At 41.4% G+C, this 21,025-nt stretch overlaps 2 protein-coding genes and 2 long non-coding RNA genes across 4 annotated transcripts; 3 read left to right on the top strand and 1 right to left on the bottom strand.

The window, feature by feature from the left end:
• The first annotated feature begins 239 nt into the window (after nucleotides 1-239).
• Nucleotides 240-1,676, top strand: LOC107264732 (iron-sulfur cluster assembly 2 homolog, mitochondrial). The gene is made up of 4 exons (XM_015733302.2): nucleotides 240-550; nucleotides 613-704; nucleotides 1,033-1,245; nucleotides 1,341-1,676. Exons 2-4 carry the CDS (start codon nucleotides 628-630, stop codon nucleotides 1,516-1,518), a joined length of 468 nt encoding a protein of 155 aa, XP_015588788.1. The 5' UTR covers nucleotides 240-550; nucleotides 613-627; the 3' UTR covers nucleotides 1,519-1,676.
• An 8-nt stretch (nucleotides 1,677-1,684) lies between these two features.
• LOC107264728 (protein phosphatase 1 regulatory subunit 21) lies at nucleotides 1,685-4,103 on the bottom strand. Its single transcript, XM_015733297.2, has 5 exons — nucleotides 3,529-4,103; nucleotides 2,590-3,429; nucleotides 2,368-2,514; nucleotides 2,045-2,278; nucleotides 1,685-1,979 (listed from the first exon to the last, which is right to left on the bottom strand). The coding sequence occupies exons 1-5, from the start codon at nucleotides 3,589-3,591 to the stop codon at nucleotides 1,953-1,955; spliced, it is 1,311 nt and encodes a 436-aa protein (XP_015588783.1). The 5' UTR covers nucleotides 3,592-4,103; the 3' UTR covers nucleotides 1,685-1,952.
• Nucleotides 4,104-8,306: 4,203 nt separating this feature from the next.
• LOC107264750 lies at nucleotides 8,307-10,140 on the top strand. The gene is made up of 3 exons (XR_003059035.1): nucleotides 8,307-8,927; nucleotides 9,039-9,410; nucleotides 9,548-10,140. It is a non-coding gene; the product is annotated as an uncharacterized LOC107264750 (long non-coding RNA).
• Nucleotides 10,141-12,940: 2,800 nt separating this feature from the next.
• LOC107264747 lies at nucleotides 12,941-17,043 on the top strand. Its single transcript, XR_001537035.2, has 3 exons — nucleotides 12,941-14,229; nucleotides 14,345-16,884; nucleotides 16,955-17,043. It is a non-coding gene; the product is annotated as an uncharacterized LOC107264747 (long non-coding RNA).
• Nucleotides 17,044-21,025: the final 3,982 nt, after the last annotated feature.

Raw genomic sequence — 21,025 nt, 5'->3', positions numbered from 1 at the left:
ACATTTTTGTACTACGAGCGTCTGACCACACGAGGGTAGACGCTCACACTAATACGGGAATTACCTACGCTTCCGGTGAAATTAGTGGGAAAGAGTGGGAAAACGGACTGAGAAATAATTTAGAAAACGGATACTGAAATCGTTTTAATTGATGCTGACACAAATGTGTCTTACATTACAAATAAATATTAAATCTTATGGAGCTTACACTGTGCACTCGAATTTAAGATTACAAAAAAAAATATTTTGGCAATATCTGTTGAGCGGCCTCGTTCTAAGGGTTGTTCTGGGAACCAGCGATAAGTTGGGGGAAACCTCTGCCGGCCAGGCTGCACGTTCGTGATAACTTTCAGCTCGGCTACGACGGGATATGCTTTGTCGACGGAGGCGATGATCACAAAATCCTACTTCCAGACTCGCCACTTCGATTTAGCGCCATGATTTTGGTATCACCTGAAACCATAGCATTGTGCATTTCCCTTAATTTCCCTACTCATCTCTGGTATTGCCTAAAACCGTAGCGTTGTGCATCTCCATACTCACCTCTGGAGTACGTATGTTAGTTTATTATCTACAGTGCCTAATACCTCAATGACTAATCTCTTTTTGTAGGCTTACGACATAAATATGGTGAAATTAGGGATGGTGGTCTGGGGGTTTTCTTCGAATTTTGCTTCGAACCGATATTTCTCGCGTCTTTTAACGTGAGTAAAAAACGCAAAGATTGCATTGTTAGTATGTATGAGTGCCTAGCAATTCCCATATTAGTTCACGGGAGTTGACAATATGCAATCTGATGTTTTGTCAAATGGACGACAATCTACGCACCCTTGATTGTAAAGAGGCACAACATTAACAAGCTCAAAATAATCCGTAGTTAGTTGCTTATTTTTTAAATAATAATATGCTTTGTAGCAAACTAAGGAATGATCATAACCCAGTTGGTTTATTTAAAACCGGTATATACCTTGGTCACATTGCTAATATTAGAATGTAGGAAAACAATTTCATGATCATCTTCCAAATTTTTAGGTCACCTTGGTATGTAGGAGTCAAAGCGTCTGCATCAACAAACTCTAGTCAGGATGCTGCTGAAGATGACCTAATCATTAGTGACAGCTGTGCTAAACGGTTGAAGGAGATAGCCAGCAACGGAGCATGTTTAAGAGTTACCGTTGAAGGTGGTGGTTGTTCTGGGTTTCAATATAAATTCGACTTGGATTCAAAGATTAATGAGGATGACAAGTAAGACGACACATTAGTATATGATATTTAAATTCTTATTTGAGAGAATACGTATTAATGAAAAAGTATTACACAATGTATATTTATTGTTGCAGGGTATTTCAGAAAGATGGAGCAAAAGTAGTCATTGATTCGACATCTTTAGAATATGTAAAGGGTTCAACGATAGATTACCATAAGGAACTCATACGTTCTGCTTTTAGAATAACAAATAATCCACTAGCTGAACAAGGGTGTAGTTGTGGAGCTAGTTTTGCAATTAAGGTAGATTGAGGGAGATATAAAGCAACAATTGAGCTTTTAGCCAAATATTCGTAGCGCGTTTGCGCTTGTAAATTTAAATTCCACATATTTTAAGACCTAGATGAAGATCACTTGAATTCTCAACACTGTTATGGACCAAAAATTAAATTTATGTTGTACTTGCATAATCAAGATGTATCTTTTTGCAATCCGTATTTAATTTTATATCCATAAGCAGCGGCTGTGGTACTGTTACATGTACATATTTTGTTATAGTGAATGAATACAGTATCGTTCAGATGGCTTTACTGTTACATAATGTGTATATTCAATTTATGATCCTTAATTGTATGACAATCCGTTATCCAAAAACAAATTTTCCTTATTTGTTCAAGTTGATTTGTAGAAACTGATTTTACTATATCGGAATGTTTCATTGAGGCAGATCATTTGAGATCAAGGGTTCATTTCTGTTTACCTTTTTTGGCATTCTATAAAAAAAAAACACTTGTAAATATTAGCGTTCCTGATAATTATGGTATCAATTATATCTTACTTTGTTTGCCAATTCAAATTTTAATTGTTGTATTTCTTCAGTTTGTTGAATAAGCTTATCGTTCATGTTGGCAAGATGCTCGCTCATGGTACTTAGCTGAGCTTTGTAATTTCCTTCTTGTTCTTCCTTATCCTCTTGTAAGTTTCTCCATTTTGAAAGTGTTTCTAAAAGGAAAGCTTCGCACTTTTCTCGCTTTGCCTCACTCGTATCCAAGTGAACATTCATTACTTCAGTCTAGGAAGATAATAGACGATGAGCAATGTAATTTACTTATTATTATGAAAAATGAAGTATAAGAATCTCAGTATATATTAATCACTTACATTAGCAGCTATAGACAGATTTTTCACATGGCACAGATGTTTCTCATTTACTAAATTGTCAATTTCTCGAATGAAATAATCCTTGATTTTGGCTTCACGAGCTTCGATTTCCTCAGGAATAGGAAAAGGTGTGTTTAATCTTCCAATCTATATAAATTAATACCAATTGATTAATGAATAATATACATGTGTTGGCAATATTTTAAAAATAAAGGTTCATACCATATTCGTAATCTCTTTGGGTGCCAGTGAATCTGTGTCTAGTTGATTGTGAGCATTTTGTTCATTATTCATAGCTTCAAGTTCATCATATTTGATTTTAAGGATATTGTATTGAGCCTTCCAGCGACTCAGTTCCTTCTCTAGGTCAAATAATTTTGCAATTTTGAGTTCATCATTCTTTTCCTCCAAGGGAGTTACCTCCACTGTAGGCTTACGCTCATTTCGTGAATTTTGTGTTGGCAATGGAGAAGACAGTACTAATACACTTGACTTAGAAACATAGTCACCACTTTGAGATGATTTAATTTCACTATTAGAACATAATTCAGGATTTTCGACATTCTGCTTACTATTTAATTTCCTCTCTAATTCAGCTTTTTCCTTTTCCAATTTTTTAATTATGTCTACACTCTTACATTCCATTTCTGACTTAAGTTTTTCATAAGACTCTATTTTATATTCAAGCTGCTGTACTCTTTCATGCAGATATTCAATTTCATTGTCTTTGTCAATAATCTGTGAAAGTAGCTGAGCATTTTCCACAATTTTCTTCTGAAACTCTTCATCAAGAATTCGATTTGCTGCGATGGGTGACTGAGCTGCTTTACTCTCAGAGGATTTGCTTCTTCCCTTTCTTCCTTTATTCTGCACAGAATCTAATTCCTCTTGTAGTACCGTCACACGTTTAGTAAGCTGCTGATTACGAAAGGTCAAGCTATCAAGCTCCTGTTCAGCTCTGCGCAGTTTAACTTCCTTCTCCTTGAATTGCTCTCGCAATTCTCCATTTTTAGATTGTTCTTCGATTACAGCCTTTTTTAGCACATTAGCCTGTGCACGAATCTACAGACATACAATTTAATACCAGTTTATAAGCTTATTTAATAAATGACAAATATAAGATAAGATATAAATAACAATCATATTCAGCTCCATGCTTACTTTAGAGTACTCAGTGGCAATCTTCTGATATTTAGTCTGCAGTTGTCCATTAACATCTTCCATAATTAAATTTGCACTTTAAATCTCTCAGGAACGTAAATCGGCGAATTATCGTGTATAAGTTAATAATATCTAGACATTGCCGACAGTACGGTGCAGTTTATCGAAGAGCTCTTCTGCCATCTCTGACACCGTCTCCACAAATTGTCATTCTGCCAATTAACATCAACATGAACGTCAACATCAACGCGTTGCCTCGTCACTTGACAGTTGATATAAATTACATGACGCTCCCTCCTGCTCGGCACCTGATCTGATAATTAATTTTCACCGTCTCACTACTCTGCACTAGTTTCGGAATTCACTGGACTCAACTGCCTAACAATTCGCGTGGTCATATGCCGAACGTGCCTAGATATACCCAGATGTTCCTAAACATTCCTGGAAGAACGCCCCCAGCGATACTGATCTGCTGTAGGTATACCTAAGTTTTAAACGTTGACTGAATACACATAAAAAAAAATTAGATGTGCCAGTGTATTCTTCTGTGCCGCTGGATTTTGATTTTATTATTAACATTAATATTTATTCAATATTAAACTCCATTTTTAGGTAATCCCGACACTTGCATCACACCCCATAAGATGACAAGTTTATTTACCTTTTTAATCAATATTTCTTGGTATTTATTTACATAAATCTTATTATTAGATTTGAATGATATCATCACATATCATATCATCACCTCTTTGTTGGAGGACTTCAGTTTTAATGTCAGTAATGCCTGATACTTAGTCCCACGAATATATTCTATATTGTTAGTTATACATATATAAACTTTTTTGGTTCTTTAAAGTACTCTTTAAGCACTGACAACTAAATTATATCTTTGTTCATTATAATATGCATATGACAAAGAAAGACCGTCGGGAAGTTAGCGCGGGAAAATCAAAATTTGTATGTTTATAATGCGTAAAAATTTCCCCTTGAATGCTCCATATGTTTCCGTAATTGCTCCACTGCTACTATGCAGTGATTAATAAATATTCATTAAAACAGAAAATTTTTATTTTTATTGAAATTCCAATTAACAAAGCAGATTTTCATATGAGTTTCTTGATGAATTAATTGCTCCCGATTTGCTCCCAATTGCTCCACAATTAGTTTTTTATTTAATTAAAGCATCTTTAAATAATAAGTAAAATTTGATTTTCACTTAGCTCGATTGCAAACGTGAACATTATGATTGGTTTGCGAACACACCTATGACAGCTGCGTTCTAAGATCAGCCGAGAGTGCGCGAATATCGTTGCCTCGGTTCATTTTCGAACACACTTGGTGAATTCAGGATTGATCGATTCCTTTAGTTCAGTATTAACTAAACCGGTTCAAGACCGCCGTGTAAACGTAGTTTAAGGCCTTTAAGGAGCAATTTTTTAAGCATTATAAACATACAAATTTTGATTTTGCCGCGCTAACTTCCCGACGGTCAAAGAAAGGTTTAACAAGAAACTTTAAATGTACCATCCGATGGTATCAAATTGACAGATGGTAACTTATCAGCCAATGCATTAGTTAGTTTAAATCCAGTTGATATTTCAGTTATCTGAACATGGAGCAGCTAGTATCGTCAACGATTTGCACAGGCTCACTTTTGTGCGCGAGAGAGGGTAGCTGCTCTGCAGTACTCATATTTGCATACAGTAATTCACTTCATTACAGCTCTTCGTGATACCCTTCAGATCCTGTCCTTGGGTATTGCCCTGCAATTATAACCTCTACGGCAAATTTGTCTATTTTGACTACTTTTACTACTTCTGTTCCTTACCGCAGTTCTTAATATCTATTATTTTTCAGATCTCTTCAGGAATGCACTCTTTGGTCTTTGCCAACGCTCTGCACGTAGTTACGTAAGTCAACACATTACTCGCTCCCTCAAATCCGTAAGTGCGAAGAGGGATTTTCTGAAAAGTCAATACAATCGCGTCAAAAATGATCCACCATTGACCTCCCATCAATCATAATCTGTCTTCAACGCCCTTTACTAAAAAAGATTTTGCCTCTCGTATAAACTGACGACAAAAAGAGCCATTTAATATGACATAAAAGTGACAAAAACAATTCGCGATTTTTCGCTAATTCGTGACAGGGACTCTTTAGTAAAATAATTCGTCCCGATGCATGTTCGTGTAATTCCGAGAACGTAATTCTATTAAATTATTCACTGCAGCTCCGCTCGTCGATTGTAGCACATAGTGCGTTAGTGGGAGACTAAATAGATTGTGAATATTGGATTGGACGAAAAGTCATGTCTAAAAATCGTACGAAAGATATAACAATAAATAGAAATGACTTTTCAAGCAACGAGAACAGGATAGAAAAATATAGTTTACCTTCCATTACGACCATTTACGAGCCCATTCACATCGATAACACATACTTTTAAAATCTCATTGAAATAACAAAAAAAAAAAAGACATTTCCAAACACCAGTTTCTCAGTCCCTTACAAATAATCCACATTATTCCAATATACCATTGTCAATTATTTCACGCCTGGTTATTCATACATAACAATACACAGTATTACAATCTAATGGAGAATATCGCACGATCAGTCTCGCAATATTGCAACCATTGTTACCCCCTGCAAATTGCATATTGTGAGGGTATTAACATTCCACACATGTTTACCCATGTTATTCGTCACATACGTACGTGATACTTCCTATCGCATGACAGCTGAAAACAGTCCCTTTGAATATGCCTACCACGAAGTGGCACAGAGTCTACCTAAAGGATAGTCTGTTGAACAGAACCATTTGTCGTTAAATCGCTCACTTCATTCCAGCTCAACCCGAATAGGAAGAGCAACGTGAGTTATTTGTCAGTGGGGTAGAGACGCTCGCCTCTGCCTACTGAATACGTTCTCCAGCTACGAGCAAAGCAGCCGTCGCCGCCGCCACAACGAACAGACAGCATCCGGAGTCAGTGAGCCCAGAACGACAGTGGAGAATCAAAAGCGCCATTAGGAAGCGATGATTCCAGATTCCTTTATTCGGTAACCTAATTGGATTACAGTTAAATTAATTGAGGATCTGGCTACTGCTTGTTATTGATCGTTGCACTGTAATTAATTATCTTCTGTCAGTTCTTGTGGGAAATAGGTTTTAATAAATGTCGAGGATGGGGGGTGGCAAGAGAATGGTTGAAACTAATGGAAAAAAAAGGATACTCATTTAAGATACTCAGTCAGAATGCAAATCAATTACATGGGTAGCTGATTCTCAGCCTTTGTCTAGGATTTTAACAATAAAGACCATTTTATTATTATATTATTGTATTGTTGTTAACGGATTGACCAGCTGGGACAATTGGTTGATGGTTTTGATTTATGTATAGGTAAGGGTGATGCAGCTGGTTACAGAAGCAACTGTCCAAGACGAAGTGGCTGACAGGCCAGGAGATGAGCCACTGGGATGCACACGAGTGCCTTATATGTCTGCAGTGGTTCTACAAGATCTATGGATGAAGTTGTTTGCATCTTGTTAAGCGGCTATTTGTTCTTGATTTGATACCGTCGCTATGGACTAGTAATAATAAGAAAAGGATGAAAAAGTCAAGGAAGTTGGAAGATATGTGAGAAAGAAGTCAGTTCAGTATAGAGTAGGGGGTTCAAAGGACAGTGAAATAAGAGATAAATAGAAACAATTGATAAGGATAAAATAGGGAAAAAGGTATCAGTGAAAAGAGAGAGAAAGAAATCTGAAAAAAGAAGAAACTGATAATATAGTGGAAATACTATATGAATTATTTTAGGTTGTACCATTACTGAACGATTAGGTTATATCAAATACGATAATGGCAGTTTCACAATACGAGATAGATGATGATAGTACAGGGTCGATAGAGAAATTGTTCAACCTACAAATTGTAATACTAAGCGCAATGGCGTTGGTATGAGCAAGGGTCAAATATGAAATGGCGGCTACCAGAGTTAGTTAGATTCTAAGGGTCACGGAACTCTACCTAATTCGCTTTATAAATGATATTATCTTTACATAGTATACCAGGAGCACGACCCTTCTTACGCTTGGGTATTTTCAATTACATAAAATGACTCAGAACATTAATAATCTCATGTGATATTTATATGCGCTAGAACCTTTACTAGTAGACTGTCTGATCGAAAGTCTGTGTGGGACTAGAAATAAAAGTGGAATGCGTGTAACGGAGATATGTGTATGTTACAATCATTCTTTTTAATTTTAAAATTAACAATTTTTATACAGAAGCACTTAGGGTTGGATGATCATTGGATACTAGTAATAGAAGAAGCAGGAGATTGGGACTGTTGTTTAGACTAGGACTTGTCTTAAGACTCGACTATAGTGCCATCTATCAAGTCTTCGTTGAACTCACTTTTCTATCTCCTTTTGCACTGGTGAACAGAGGCAGCAGCTCTTGAAGATGAATGACTCGCAGGCTTTGATCGCTCAGATCTTTCAGGCACCGATCACAGCGAGTATCGAAAAGTTTTCTCGATAAAAAAGCAGCAGAGAGAGAAAGAGGGAGAGAGAGTAGGAATGAAATATCGCTAATGGACTATTAATTTTTATAGGAACCACCCTCTGTTTCCACAAGTCAAGAAGAAACTAACAGAAGTTACTCAAAGCAGAAGCGAGTGAAATGCAGCTATGTGAAAGAAAAGAGCGTTAGACCAAGTCACGGAGTGAACTCTAGTCAGGTATAAAATTTGAACATTCATTTCACCAGCATCTTTCCTCCTCGACTTACAGTACATTATTAATCCATGTTCCAAATTGATCCTGCAGCCAGGTATACAGTAGACCATATTTATATGAACCATTTTCTTTAGCACCTTGCCTTTCATTAATTAATTATTAACATGCACCATCCAAGCCTTTCATTCCCCACAGATTCCAAGCGTATCTCACAATGTGACAACAGATTCTCAAAAGACAGTCTCCTCGTTGTCATCGTCGCCATCATACAGTTTCCAGCCCCCGTCTTCTACGCCACCTCGTTCACCTCGCTCACCTCACTAGGTTACTTCGCTTTGCCGCATCTACCCTGGACCCTCCCCTGATCCCACCTCGTCCTTTACCGACCCTCCACCATTGGCTGTACCCCGCATCTCCCTTGTCACACTTTACCCACAAAGTTTCTTTACTCTCTTTGGCCCATAGCGCTCGATGACAAGGGAACAAGCTCAACCCTTGTCCTCTGGCGACCCCTTTGCACCGGTATAAAAACATTCCTTCGGGAACATAAAGGATTCCTGGTGTCAAATAAAAGGTGCGGATGATCAATTCCTTGAATGGAAACGAGAAGTATACTTGGCTCCTTACGACGTCCCTACTAAGGACCAGGCCGAAGGTTACCAAAGAGATTTTTATTTTTTGAAAATGTAGAACCAATCATTTTGTTATTTGGATCAGAGTATTCCGCAATATACAATGTAGCTGCTATATTTTGTATATATTTCAGACATCCCTGGATATCTCCGTGATACGTCATTCTTAAGGACTGTGAAGTGAACTCCCTTGGATGGGAGTTAGTATAATTCAGATGGCAGGAGGCAGTTCATGGCTTAAGGGAGGAGCAGTCCCGTAGGAGGGTCCAGGGAGAAAAATGATTTCAACCATAACGACCCCTTCTCTTTCTTAGGGAATGAAGAGGTTGAATGCAGAGTGCTCCTCTGGGTCGGACGTGGTCGGACGCCTCCAGGTTCGGTTTGCCAACTAGGTTCGAATGGATTCGAATGGGTTTGGGACTTTAGGAAAGCTATATATATATATATATATATATATATATATATATATATATACACACATTTATTTTCCCCAAGGAATACTCAAGGTAATACGATATCGGAGATATATTAGAATTTTGTTTATTTTTAAAGGCCTTCGCTCCATGATGCAATCCTTAGAACGATTATGTACTGATGGTAATAACTCATGCAAGGCTCTAACGTCCATCTAACGTCCATCTAGGTCCTTAATTGCTGAGACTCCGGGCTGCATTGTTGCATGCAAATTGCAAGCTGTACGAAGCCGTCGACGGGAAAGCGTTTCTACGCCTGAGAGAATCTGGCTGCAGTTGGCCGCTTCCTTTAATCGAGACAAATTACTAGAACCATGGAACGTGAGCCGTGATCGAACGAGTCGGGGTTAACGGGGTCATGGATCACGGATAAGGAAGATGGCAATATAACTCTGAGTTAATCCACGAAGTATGCTGTTATAGACCGGTATATCAGTTATAGTAGTATAAGTCATTTTTGAACCGAAGTTCGATAACGTAGCAGGAACGATAATTATATTGAATCGTCATCAATGAAATATAGATAACACAGGTAACAGGGCAAACGAAAAATTAAATCGTGATTGTTATACTTTCCATGGTCATACTTTTGGCCAATGCATAAATGAGAGTATAAAATTTTAAATGCCTCCCAAGTGAGCTTTACGCCAGGGCAGGATTAATTTGTGCGTACACCATCGATTATAAATTCGCATCGAAACTGTATTCGGCAGTCATTATTGCCTGGCTGTCAAATATATTATAAATGTTTATGCTTCATCAATGGCCGCGACACAGGCTGTTGCTTTGGCTCTGAGTTGATTATTCTAACCTGTATACGTATTGTCATTGGCGCTATTGTTTCTTACGATTAGACGGCAACCACCCTCTCCTGAGGTTCTGTAAAACGGCTTAATGATAATTGGATAAGATTATTTATAAAGGGGCAAAGAGTCATTGCGTAATATCCAGTTGTAGGAAAGATTACGTATCGTTTGACACGAGCTATGGAAGAACAGCAGCAGCGTAGGCCCTAAAGGTTCTCGAGGGTGGGCAAAGGGTGAACGGGAAGGACAGCGAGAGGGTGCGAGGAGCCAGTTAGAAGGGGTAGGGAGCTTGTGGGGAGCAGGGGTGCAACTAGGTAAGAGATAGGTAACGCGCGGCGCTTGTTACACGGTACAACTCACAGCTCGGCCCGGAAACGCGGCTGCACGCTTGAGAAATTATTCGCATGAGAGACGAGAGGGGTGCCGGTGTCAGTTGGGGGGCTGGGGGCTGGGGGCTTGGGACGAGGCACTGGAGGACTGTGTGGGGTCGCAGTTGGAGTCAACGTGGGCTGGGGTCGTTCCAAGAGAGGGTTGAAAAATTACCAACAGAGGCAGCCCATGTTCCCTGGTAGCGTACCTAACCTCCCTTCCCATTCTGAACGAGTAAAAAGGGGGCTGCCTCCAACACCCCCCCTCCCCAACTCCTCACCGTTTTTTTCCGTTTAAAGCAATTTTTCTATCCGTCCCTGGAACGAGGTTTCGCGATAATTGTTTAAGATTTTTTCTTCGACGGAGGGCAGCGGCTATCTCCTTGAACAGTAGATCGATCACTCGAAACTCTATCGTATTATACGTCCCTTTTTAAAAGTTCTTCTCACTGCGCTCGTTAATTATAGATCAGAAGGAAAAAGAAAAATTCATAATGTTTCCATGCGTTCTCGGTAATCCCAATTGTACGGGATAAATAAACACGCGTTTACGTGGGCGTATTAATTGGAAGAGAAGCGTTACAAATGGATTCGTTTTCTGCGTCAAGGGTAGTCAAATGGGAATCGCAATGGTGCAGGAGAGCAAAGAGTGAATCGGTGGAGAATGGAGAGAGACAAAGGGAAAGAGAGAGAGAGAGCGAGAGGATATAGAAGAACGATAAGGAGAAATACGGAGAGAGAGAGAGAAATGGGTGGGACGGTGTTGAAGGGTCGAAGCGACTCAACGGCTCGTCGACTGGGTGAACCGGGGTTGAGAGGCTCGAGCGAGGGTTTGGAGGTTTCAGCCTCGATAATGAAATGGATGCCCTCGGGTGCGAGTGGGGGAAGTATGGAGTGTGAAACCCATTCGCAAATTAACCTTACTTATTCATTAACGCTAACGAGCCGCTTTCGCTACGCGCTACGAGTTAAACAAACGCCACCGTCTGCTCTCCCATTTACGTGGACTCTCTTAAAGTCTATTCGTTTTCTCCGTTCTCTTAAGTCTCATATCTGCCATGGACATTCGGTCCCTTCGCGTGCTTCCCGTTTCGGACGTATTCGTGTAAACCGCACGTAAGCGTAATAGAGGTCGTCGCGGAGGGAAAGAAACAGGAGACTTGTAATTCAATCCGAAAATTTATTTCTAATGCGAATATCAATACTGAACTGATGAGCTATTAAAAAAGATATATTAAGAGAGAGACGAGAAGAAAATGAGGGAGCGAGACAATGGGCGGGACACGGTGAGAGGAGAAGTGGTAAGGCCATTCACGAGGATATTGGCATAAGCATTAGTATCAGTACGGGTTCCTGTGATAGTGTCTCTTGGTGTAATATGCGTTCCCGCCAGCCTCGCATAAATCACTTCTCGCAATATCACGGGACTCCCAAGAATACTCGAATGGAGATCAGGAAAAGTTGAAGGAGTTGGCAAGGTTAAAGATTGAAGTTTCAATGTTCAAGCTTATAGGTTATGGGTCGTATAGGTTTTCAAGGCATCTTCGATGGGCGAGGAGTCGTCGCGTGCAAATAAAGATTACTGGCAGCTACCGTGTTCCCCATAAGTCGCGTATTGCGTGAATGGATTGCTTATGAAACGACCTCTTATCCCCGTAGTAAGGTTACGTCTAATATTGTAACACCCAGTAGTGCCGTCACGTGGAGGCTAACGTTAAAAACGAGCTTCTCCCCAGGAAGGAATCTGATAACTGAGATCCATGTATTATGGAGTCGCACACTTCTACGTGATAAGGTGTCATGTGGGTAATAACAATAACAGTAAGGTAAGAATTTCATAAACCATACGGTATTTTTCGATCGTTAAAAAAAAAAAGTGGAATATATAACAGCTACGACACAGGATTTCATGACGTAGCGAAGTACTTATAAAATATCAAAATGGCTTTAACATTAGAATTCTTAAGAATTTGACATGAGGGATGAACATAAACATAACCTATAATAGTAAACGTGCAATGCGTACATACAGTGCGGAATATATATATATATATATAATACGTTTACATTGTGCAGCATCCAAGTAGAATAAAGCGATCACGTATAACATTTAAAAGGAATATTCGCTTATTCTTCTCAAATATTGTACATACGTGTACTCTCGCACGAATAGAGTTTTCATCTGTCATTCAGTGCCTATCTACCTCTCATTGCTCTTTCTCCTATATAAACTTGTCTCGTGCGAACAGCCCGCCATCTAGTAGTGTCGCTTTGAAGTTTGTAGTTGATTCGTCGCCAATCGTTCCAACATGCTTTGACAATGCATATCACGGTAAATTCAAGTGCAGAATGTAGCCGCAATGGTCGTTACGTAACGGCAACTCTGAAAACAGTATATGTATAATGTGGTATTACGAAGCATAGAGCACACAACACCGAGTGGGTCCCCTTTCGTGAATTCGGTTCGTTTGATATCAGCTAGCAGCTAGCCAGTCAGTCAGTCAGTCAGTCAGTCATACGTACGTACAGCTGGTTGACAAACGTGACACATACTCAACCCCTTTCATCGAATTTCCCCATTAACGCTTTTGGCTTAACAGAATCTCTCTTTATTTAATACCGTACACCGATGGCGCTACTATCAGTACCTATTTACTTCCCTGCAGGCAATTATGAATACTTGCATTGACGTTGCCTTTAACGGTAATACTGGAATTGACATTGGCGTCAGCGCTGGTGTGAATATGATTTTCGAATGTGGCACAGTGCGAATTTATGTGATATATTGTGAAAAATATAAATTGCAGATCAGTCCCGTGATATTCTTCCATTCTCACGGGTATCGCCAGACGAGTGTCAAAGGTCAACTAATTGCTGTGGTATGATGTGAACAGTGAGAGGCGCAGAGAAAGAACCCATTCGATAGGAATCCAGTGCGCGGGATACTAGCATAATTTTCTAATTAACCGCTGCGAGAATCACGGTTACAATTTCGTAAGCAACGAAGCGACGCTCGGCAACTATTAATTAAATGGGCGTACGCGGTTTGCCGGTGGCCCGAGGGTTGGGCTGCTGTGCCGCTGTAATTGTGAACGAAACTATGCATAGGCGAGAGGGAGGAAAAGGGAGGAGAGCGAGAGAGAGAGAGAGAGAGAAAGACAGACAGAGAAGTTCGATGGTCCAGTCTCTGTCTTTGTCTCACCAACACACGCGCCACAGGGACACCGTCGCTATAGCCAGCACTTCCCCATTCCTCCAACCCCTAACTTCACCGGTTTGTCCAAGCTTCTCTCGCTCTCTCTCTCTCTCTCTCTCTCTCTCTCTCTCTCTCCTCTCTTCTATACCCTCTCTTTCATTGTGCGCTTACACGCTTGGTGCACGTGCTAACTTTTCCTTTCCAGCCGTTGATTTCAATATCGCCCAGTCTTGGCATCTCTCACCAATCGCCCTGCCAGGCGAGAGACGAGCTTTTTGGATGATCAATGGTCAATGGTCAACGGTCAATGAGAGCAGCAGCCCATTTCGGATCGCTTCTCAACTATTTCAATCGCCTGTGAATTACTGGACGATCCTTCCAAGAGGTCATCTCGTGGTCTTACGCGACCTTTCGGATAAACGAATAAAGGGTTGTAAGGGACGTACGGCTGAATGCGTATACGTGCTTTATCGACGTCACAGGTATTAATTTAATTATATTAAATTTAATGATTTTCTTCCGTAATATGATTTAACGTTGTTAAATTTAATGTGACGCGAGGTTCGTGTTTAATAATGTTACCTTGTTCGTTGCCAGGGACAACCGATGATGTTTGTTGATGGGTATGACAATGGTATTTCAATAAATATTCATACCAGTTATTACCGATTGAAACTTGAAAACTCAAGATGGGAGACGCAAGACAATGAATGGGGTAGTGGAAACAGATGAAGAACAAAGGAGGCTTCTTCCAGTCGTATCGGTATTATTAAGACGTAGCACAGGGGTTATTGCGAGCTAGTTGGTTGGTTAGCTCGTTTCGAAGTTGTTGAAGCTCTACTATTCAGCGAAGCGAACACTGAACGTAACCGAGAAGATCCGAGCGACTTTAGTCGTTAAGCAAGCCTCCGGGCTACGCGTTCGGAGATGCCTCCGTTTTCCAGGAATCCCATCAACTTTTCCCTACTCAACTTTCCACGCGTATCCCCCTCTTTTCTCATTTTCGTTTCTGTGGGTGTGCTTCGATTAAGTAGAAGAAAAAAATGAGGAAGGACAAAGATTAGCAAGTGGATAAATTATTCGTTCATTGGTTACGAAGAATAACAGGCTCCTCGTATTGACATGGTTTAATCAAACTTCTCTACTGCGGCTGTTGAAGCTGTCTTTCAGTTGGTTAAAGTAAAATTAAAAGAAAAAAAAGTCGAAATCTTGGCTATTAAGGAAAATAGAGTTTGTTAGTGTTAATGACGGGATTGAATCATATAGGTATTAGGTACTTGGAGATACATCACTGGATGGCGGATGGGCGAACGCTTGGGGTGGCATCCTTTACTGCAGCCTGAAGAGACAGATGGCTCGATGGATGCGCCGCGGGGTGGCGGCCAAGTGAGAAAGGAAGAAAAGAAAGAAGCGAGGCAAGGATGAAAGTAAAAAAGGGAAGTAGACAGGTCTTTAAGAGGAAAAGAGAAAAACGTGATACTTGGAGGCTTAGCGCGTCCCAATTTTCGGGCCAATAAATTCCAATAACGTTCGATGCCTTTAAAAAGTTCGTACATCACTGCCTGAATCTTCTTTCGATTTATATTCGAGGAACTCAACGTACCGATAACTCTTTTTCCGTTTCTTTCCTCTGCTTCTCTTGCTTCGTCCTTCTCCGTCCATCCTCCCAGCATTGCCATCACAAAGTATTTTAAGGATCGTCAAAGAGCCGATTTCGGCTTGTGGATATCTGCATTTTCCAACGTCAGCAATTTCGTCTCCCCTATCGGCCACGAGACCAAATAAGAACCAAGCATGATCCAGGATACCGAAAATGGTCGAAAATAATGGCTGAAAGTTAAAATAAGAAAAAAATGGAATTTTTATTGCCTCTACGTAAATTGTAATGCTTCTTTTGTTTGTGCCGTTCGTACGCTGAAGTCTCTTTTTTTCACAGGTTATGTCGTCAGCCTCTTTTGAACAACTGACAAGCGGCATACGAAGACGTCAAAAACAACGAAGGAATTGGATAACTGGGTGCGATTCGAAAATGGAGTGATTTACGAAGAGACACGAAAGTAAAGAAGGTCTCACTGCTATTGGACATTTTTTCTTATTCGATGAATTCTTTTGCACATCCGTCTTGGCTTTGATCGCATTCAGTGCTGCGTGAGACGATTCGACGTAAAACAACCGAGGATTCGCGTGTCAAAGAACAAGATCAATCTGTAGGTGCACGCGACGGCGCCATAAAGCGAGCATAACGAGATTGGAACGTGAGCTCGTTTGAGAGGAAAATCGTAGCCGTGTTTGAATAGCTCGCGCATTTTAATGAGCGTGTTATTGTGTTACTGGACATTTTATTTGTCACGTTATTTACAGAAAACGTGCGCCCCGTTTTATCGATTGGCTCTTTCGTAGCTGCAGGCAACGGCGCTGAAGCCGAAATGATGATTGAGCTGGAAGCCGGAAGCTGTGCCGTGGCGAAAATGCGGTGAGGCGACGGGCAATTTAAGAAGCGTAAGAAATGGAGGGAGCGGAAGGAACGGAAGGAACATTCGGGGAAGATGGAGCAGAATGAAACGGAAGGAGCGGCGGCGGTGATCGAGCGGTCGCGACTTAATGAAACTCTTAAGTGTCGACTATTAATATGGCTTCCGAGTTCCAAGCCGGAAGTTTTCGCGAGCTCGCGAACGGAATGGAATTTCCCGTTATTTGCGCGACAACTGCCATGCGCTATTTCAGCAATTATAGAGCTAATATTGTCAGCCATAAATCACGTGGAAAATGATCGTTAACGCTCATTGGTTTATCAACGCCGTGACGCTTCGCGCGTCCCTTCCAATTTCCAACATGCTACCTCGGCACGGACTCACAGGACTCTGGAACACGTCGCTGGATTTCTCATGTGGCAAAGGAATCATGAAGCCCGTCAAATAAATAGACGGATGCACAGCTAACCGGATATCGGCTTCCTTTCATCTTTCGCATCTCCTTTTTCCTCTTTTTATCCACTTTGTCCAAAAATTCACATGTTTTACCAAGGACCAGAATGAAATAGAGAGACCTTGTCCGTACTCCGGCCTGAGCCACGCCTTCCTGTTATCATCCCTCTCCTGAATACGACCCCTAACGCACATCAATGTTCTTTACTTCGGGTACCAGCTCATATAACCCGTATCTCTTCTATTTTTATCACCATTCCTAACATTTCTCTTTATTCCACAGCATTCTTGACTATCGTGTCCCAAGTGCCGTGCACGTAAGGATCCTGGAATAGATCAAGGAGAATCTGAATAATGATGTATTAATGCATGACGTAAGGTTCGTAGAACGTGTATATATAGATCGTCCGATGAGCACTTACCGCTCATCAACACTTTCGCTCTCCTTTCCGTTTCCACCCTCGTTGTTCTTGGATTAAAAGAACCCGAGCGACCCGGTTAACAAGACTGCTTAACTTTTAATGAGCTCGATGAGCTAATTACCAGCTCGTAGAACGAGACTAACGGTCTTCGAAGCAGAAGCAGTCTTGATGCGGATGACGGTGTGTGAGTGTCTCGAGCTGCTGGGTGCTGGTTGACGTAGGAAGGAGATGGAGATGAAGAAAAATAGAGAATTGAAGGAAGCGGAAGGTGGGTCTCACCAAGCAAACGCCATGACACTCTCTTAAAGACTCATTATAAACATTTCGAAGTATGACACTGCTGGCGTCGGGGTTGTGACAGTCTCGACGGCTGCCGACTCCTCCCTTCTGTTAAAATAATTCAAGCAGATATTATGTCATGTTAACCGGCAGAAGATAATCTTTCTTTGAAGGACAAATAATAGCAGCTGGAGGATTGCACGATTCAAGCATTCAGGGAACGTACCGTTGGCACCGAGGGACGCGGGGGAAGGAACTCCATCCAGGAATGCCGTCGTATAGAGAATCGTTTAATGTCACTGACATCTCAAAGAGTCCGAGTATCGATTGTGTCTGCATGTATAAACCGACGCATTGTGTTGGGAGCTGCTGTTGAATAGGGTGGAATGGTATGGAAGCAGCTATCGAGTGGTATGAAGTAATGCGAAGTGGCGGAAGGAAAGGAGAATGAAGGACGAGGAGCGAAGAGCGGGAAGCTGTATGGTGTAGCAGAGGTTAGAGTTCGAGGGAAGGTAATATAGCGGCCGTTTGTCGCTCGAGGTGTCAAATAAACGCATCGAAGGTGGCCCGAGGGGGTTGGAAATGGTGGCAGTAGGTGGCGAAAAGGTAGCGTGAGCGAATGAACGTACGATCCCTTCTTTGCCGTCGACGTCGCGACGACGCTTGTTCGTGCTACTAATCTTCAGGCGAGCGTCACATTCCGGCAACCCTTGTCTGACGCGACGCCCTGTTTAGAATAATACATTCAGTCAGCCTCGTCGCTCGGGCAACGAATAATCTTCGGCTTGTATCTATATATAGCTATATTAAATGGTTAAAGTTCGCAGGGTGTTCACAAGAGTTCTTTTATCTCTCACCAAGTTCACCGAGTGTCTGAACTTGATAAAAGTGTTTTTCTTTCCGGGAGTTTTTCCCGAAAAAAGCTTTGTCTCGGGTTCGTCATTGACGAGCGTCTCTCCCGCTGTTATTGTCACGGTTGCACGGCGACGCGAGCGCCCCTCGCGGACGACTCTGTACTATCTGCCGTCAGGCCTAAACCTGTTCCTCGCACTTCACGCCATCTGTCCACGTACGTCTGTGACTCTGTGGGAACTCGCGGTTGGTCCATGTGATTAGATTTAATAAAACAATTGAAACTGTCAAATCAGTCATGTTGGTACAGAACAAATCCCGGGAAGTCAAGTGACGGTTACCCTTGTACGTATATGGATATAGATATACGGATAATTGTACAGGTAACTACGGAGCTATTAATTTAGAATTACCGTCGGCCCTGCCGCTCTTGATGCTGATACTAGGAAGTTCATAATACGGAAATTAAAAGTATATTACGCTACCCGTGGATATGAGTATATTGTATGAGGGTTGAAGTTCCGTGGGATCAACCGGCGGATGGGACTATACAGAAGGCGCGTGGGTGGCGCGGACCCTGTGGAAAAAAAGGGTAGGTTATGGAAGATAGAAGAAGTGAGAGCGGAGTTGGAGTGCTAACTTTTCTTATAAGATCTAAAGTTTTCGCGTGTGAAAGTCTCCCGGTGAGCTGCGCCGGAAAATATTAGAGCTTTTAAACGTCGTTATTAGTTTGCCCCGTGAGTCGAATAACTTTGGAATTTTTCGCCTCTTGCGGTTGCCCATCCGATACCCTCTTGTCATCCGTATCCAATGTCAAAGTCAAAGGTAACGCTAGCATAAAATCTTTACACTTTTTTCCTCCACTAGTCGAATCACGTCACTAGATTCATATCAGTTTGGCAATGGGCTAGATAACTTTTAACGCTATCAAGTTAGATACGGTAAGATTAACAGGTTATGTATGTACTTACAAGAGTAATCGCTCACTCGCTAATAAATCCCATGATTAAGAGTACTTAGTAACTTTCGAAGGACGGTTGGGATCTTTTTCGACACCTTCCTTTCCCATTTCACCCCTCTGTTTATTCGCGAAAAAAAAAACTTGTATAAAAGCACGAAAATGAGACTCAGTCTACGAGTGCCCGAGGAAAGTATTGACAGAATTTCTTCTCATGAAAATACAAGGGGGTGCACGCGATCGAGTTATTGGCTATAAAACGGAATACAGCCTCCAGGAAATAATGAAGTTAATAGTTAGTCCGGAAACTGGCTCTGGCTACGTAACGCCAGTGAATCAGTCGACCACCCAGTCAAGAGCAGCCAGGCCAGACGGAGACTGGCTATTGGATCGAGAAGGCAGTGGAAATAGTCGTGCTCTCGAAGCTGCTGTACGAATTATAGAATATGAACGAGAAGTGATTGACGACGAAGGGTGTAAAGGCACGCGTTCTCGCCTAGCTGTGAGAGAAAGAGAGTTAAGGGGACTATGCGAATGGGTAAGGAGAAAGCGAGATCGAAAGTGAGATGTAAAGTATACCTATAGGTGCGTCGGGACGCCGGTAAGCTGGTGGTTGCACCTGCGTGCGAAGAGCTTACGCTTTAGCCGCGTCGATTCAGCCCGTATCGATTACGAACTGCGTATCGCTCTTCCTGCTCTGGGGTATAGCGTTATCGTACGTAACTTTAGCGTAGCGCCAGAGAGTGGCGCAGCGTTGCGCATCTGTACGTTAACGCGAAGTAGCATACCGTGTTGGGCTGTAAAGACTTTTCAAAGGGTACTTTAACTACATTACAGGAAGTGAAAAGTTCGAGCTAGAAGTTTTTTGCCAGGGAGACTCGTAAATATCGTAGCAGTTATAGAAGGTTCGATAGGTGAGAGGTCGTGGACGATGAGGTAGGTAGAAATTGATTAATCATAGTTTCCGGCGAGAGGAAACGACATCAGTCAATGCTGGGAAGCCACATTGGAATGTTCAATTGGTGGAGCCGTAAGCAGCTGGTTCAACTTGGTTTCTGTATGTTTGGGAGTAACGTTGCTGAAGCATGACTCAGTGGGGGGGGTCTTTGTCTTTTGTGGTACTGGATAAGAAACGAAGTTTTCTAGGATAGAATTTTTGCGAGAAGCAACGTTTCTTGGGAAACGTCTCTTTTCCGGTACTACTGGGATTCCCGTTCTTATCGACTTAAAGCTCACCGTGTGGCTGCTATCTCTTGACACGATGGCAATACTTTCCTCTTTCACCACTCTCTTCGCTATACCACCTGCGATTTCCTAATGTGTTGACACGCTCTGTGATGTTTGTCAAACACGTAAATTGGCAAATTCAACGGCAAGCAGCTTTTCGCGAAAGCTCAACAGCGGCAAGGTATTCCTGCCTGCCGGAGTAATAGTCGCTTGAATTTTTCAAAAAAAAAAAAAAAAAAAAAAAAAAAAAAAAAAAAAAAAAAAAAAAAAAAAAAAAAAAAAAAAAGGTATCAGACGTATCACAATCATACGTAGTATCAGGATTTGTTGTTAATTTAATTTAGAATCGATTATATTATCTGTCAAAATTTTGAAAATATTTCAGAAAATCGTATCGTGGTCACCTATGGTCATTTAAAATTAATAGGAATCGACGTTACCGACCGGAACGCCAGGATGGCGATGAACGATGGGCAGGGCCTGCTGAGCTTGTAAACGGACGTAGATCTCGTCGACAGGGCAAAAGAGAGTTCAGGCAATGAAGGGATGTCTCAGGAAGGAAGTGAAGATGGCACATGGGGTGGTGGTTGGGAGGATGAGTAAAATTTGGGGGGGG

The sequence above is a fragment of the Cephus cinctus genome, unplaced genomic scaffold (genome assembly GCF_000341935.2).
Source record: "Cephus cinctus unplaced genomic scaffold, Ccin1 Ccin1_scaffold0013, whole genome shotgun sequence".
Taxonomy (NCBI): domain Eukaryota; kingdom Metazoa; phylum Arthropoda; class Insecta; order Hymenoptera; family Cephidae; genus Cephus; species Cephus cinctus.
Note: the sequence above shows the minus strand (reverse complement) of the source record. Positions and strands in the feature narration are given on the sequence as shown.

Bases quoted from the DNA above. Each gene is read 5' to 3' on its own strand.
- LOC107264732 (XM_015733302.2), top strand. From the start codon at position 628: ATGGTGAAATTAGGGATGGTGGTCTGGGGGTTTTCTTCGAATTTTGCT. The intron at 705-1,032 runs GTGAGTAAAAAA...CCAAATTTTTAG, and splicing joins TATTTCTCGCGTCTTTTAAC to GTCACCTTGGTATGTAGGAG. The intron at 1,246-1,340 runs GTAAGACGACAC...TTATTGTTGCAG, and splicing joins AAGATTAATGAGGATGACAA to GGTATTTCAGAAAGATGGAG.
- LOC107264728 (XM_015733297.2), bottom strand. From the start codon at position 3,591: ATGGAAGATGTTAATGGACAACTGCAGACTAAATATCAGAAGATTGCC. The intron at 2,515-2,589 runs GTATGAACCTTT...TAATTTATATAG, and splicing joins CCAAAGAGATTACGAATATG to ATTGGAAGATTAAACACACC. The intron at 1,980-2,044 runs GTAAGATATAAT...TTTTTTTTATAG, and splicing joins AATTTGAATTGGCAAACAAA to AATGCCAAAAAAGGTAAACA.